The following is a 2,590-nucleotide window of genomic DNA, read 5'->3' as shown; positions in this document are numbered from 1 at the left end:
ACTGCTCCTCCCTCCTCCCTCAGGCAGGCCCTGGTGACTGCTCCTCCTCCTTCGTGTCCATGTGTGCTCAGTGTTTAGTTCCTACTCATAAGTGAGAACGTGTGGTGTTTGTTTTTCTGTTCCTGTACAGTTCCTTTAGGATAATGGCCTCCAGCTCCATCCACGTTGCTGCAAAGGACATGATTTTGTTCTTTTTTATGGCTCCATAATATCCCATGGTATAGATGTACCACATTTTCTTTATCTAATCTACTGTTGATGGCCATACAGTACTTTTATAATTTGAAAAAAATTAGAAGCATAAAAACTGTAATAAGCATTTAACATAAGAAATTCCCAGGTGTTCATGAGCAGTGCGACGACCTTAAAGGAAGCCTCTTGACGGTGTGTCTCCTGGGGCTAGGTCTGAAAGCAGGATGAGGTGTCCTGTGACTGACCTCCATGTGATCCTACAGAATCTCAGGACACTATCCCGCGGGACTCTGCTGCGCAGTCCCGTGGGACCTTAAGACGCTGCTTTTCCTCATGCGTTCCGTACCTCACATCCAAGTGCCGTGTGATTCCAAATCTGTTGAGAGATGTGTATTCAGTGATACAAACTGAAAAATACAACAGAAGCAGGGAAGTGAGAAGCTGCGGAGGCTGGGCACAGTAGCTCACATACGTGATCCCAGCACTTTTGGAGGCGGAGGTGGGGTGATCACTTGCATCCTGGAATTAGAGACCAGCCTGGGCAACATAGCAAAACCCTGTCTCTACAAAAAAGTAAAAAGTTGGCTGGGTATGGTGGCGTGTGCCTGGGGTCCCAGCTACTCAAGAGGCTGAGGTGGGAAGATTGCTTGAGCCTGGGAGTTTGAGGCTGTAGTGAGCCATGGTCGCCCCACAGCACTCCAGCCTGGGTGACAGAGTGAGATATCTGAATCTAAGGGAAAAAAAAGGAGAGATGGAAAGAAATACAACTTTTTTTTTTTTTTTTTTTTGAGAGTCTCACTCTGTCGCTCAGGCTAGAGTGCAGTGGCACAATCTCGACTCAACTGCAAACTCCACGTCCCAGGTTCAAGTGATTCTCCTACCTTAGCCTCCTAAGTAGCTGGGATTACAGGTACGCAGCATCATGCCCAGCTAATTTTTATGTTTTTAGTAGAGATGGGCTTTCACCGTGCTGGCCAGGCTGGTCTTGAACTCCTGACGTCAAGTGATTCACCCACCTCAGCCTCCCAAAGAGTTGCAATTAACAGGTGTGAGCCACCACGCTTGGCTAGAATGAAATATGACTTATTAAGCCTGTAATCCCAGCACTTTGGGAGGCCAAGGCGGGTGGATCACGAGGTCAAGAGATCGAGACTATCCTGGTCAACATGGTGAAACCCTGTCTCTACTAAAAATACAAAACATTAGCTGGGCATGGTGGCGCGTACCTGTAATCCCAGCTACTCAGGAGGCTGAGGCAGGAGAATTGCCTGAACCCAGGAGGCGGAGGTTGCGGTGAGCCGAGATCGCGCCATTGCACTCCAGCCTGGGTAACAAGAGTGAACCTCCGTCCAAAAAAAAAAAAAAAAAAAGAAATATAACTTATTTTAAAAATGTATTAAGCTCCTGCTGTGTGCTAATCTTATTCCCTCTGGTCTGACCCCTCAGTCCTTGAACTACCTGGGGCTTCCTTTTCTTTTCTTCTTTCTTTTAGCAGTGGAGGACAGTGAGGCTGGTTAGGTGAAGTGAGCTCTGGCACACGCTGGCCTCTGCCCTGTTCGTCGGTTGCAGACCTTGTGTGACTTCCTAATTCCATCGCATCCATCTGCAGAGGCCGTGGCAGGGGCTTGTATGATCCCCGTGCTGATCACCCAGACCTGACCCGGGGAGTGGGGGGTGGGGCCTGCAGCCAGTGCCTGTCTCTTCCTGCAGGTCACTACTATGTGCCGCTCCTGAGAGCAGAAGACACATCTTCTCCAGTCATTGGGGAGCTGTGGTCCCCAGACCAGACGGCCGAGGCCTCTCAAGTCGGCCGCTATGGAGGCAGCCCCCGAGACCCTGTGCTGACCCTGAGAGCCTTCGCGGGGCCCCTGAGTCCAGCCAAGGTGAGCTGCTGTGGAAGCTTCTGGAAGCGGCGCCTGGCTGTCCCTACGCTGTGGTGCTGGGTGTTCCAGCCTCTTGCTTTGTGCTTGGTCTCAGGGACTGTGTCCTATGGAACTGAAGGCTGTCCTCAGCTCAAACCATCCAGCACTGAGCTTGTGATGAGAACATTTCCAGAGAAACGTGTGTTCTTGGCTGTGTGGCCTGCTCGCCAGGGCCAATGTGCTGGGGCCACACATCTCAGCAAAGCCCTGTCCTGGGTGTGCACCGCCCATTCTTTCTGTGTGGCTGGCCCTTCGCAGGGCACCTGGCCGGTGTAGGAAGGTTGCCCGCCGTGACTAGGAAACCTCCGTGCACAGGTTCACCCCCGACTGAGTTTCTATAGCTGAGCTCGCACTGGCTTCCTCAGACAAAGTGCTTCAGTTCAGTCCCTCTCCTGGAGGCTTCAGCCCCCTTGGGTTCCACTTAAATCTGATGTTCAAAGAAATTCTTTTTTTTTTTTTTTTTTTTTAGACGGGGT

The 2,590-nt window shown here is 51.0% G+C and overlaps 1 protein-coding gene across 2 annotated transcripts in view; it reads left to right on the top strand.

The window, feature by feature from the left end:
- The window catches only part of ANKLE2 (ankyrin repeat and LEM domain containing 2), a 32,579-nt gene that overhangs the window by 22,876 nt on the left and 7,113 nt on the right, over positions 1-2,590 (top strand). For both annotated transcript variants that reach the window (XM_032271380.1, XM_032271379.1), the window contains one exon: positions 1,903-2,075. In XM_032271380.1, the coding sequence (XP_032127271.1) occupies positions 1,903-2,075 (173 nt within the window). The remainder of the gene's footprint in view (positions 1-1,902; positions 2,076-2,590) is intronic.

Source organism: Sapajus apella, unplaced genomic scaffold, assembly GCF_009761245.1.
Source record: "Sapajus apella isolate SASKATOON/1434 unplaced genomic scaffold, GSC_monkey_1.0 scaffold230, whole genome shotgun sequence".
In the NCBI taxonomy this organism is placed as follows: Eukaryota; Metazoa; Chordata; class Mammalia; order Primates; family Cebidae; genus Sapajus; species Sapajus apella.
The sequence above is the reverse complement of the archived record's forward strand: the minus strand, read 5'-3'. Positions and strand labels throughout refer to the sequence as shown.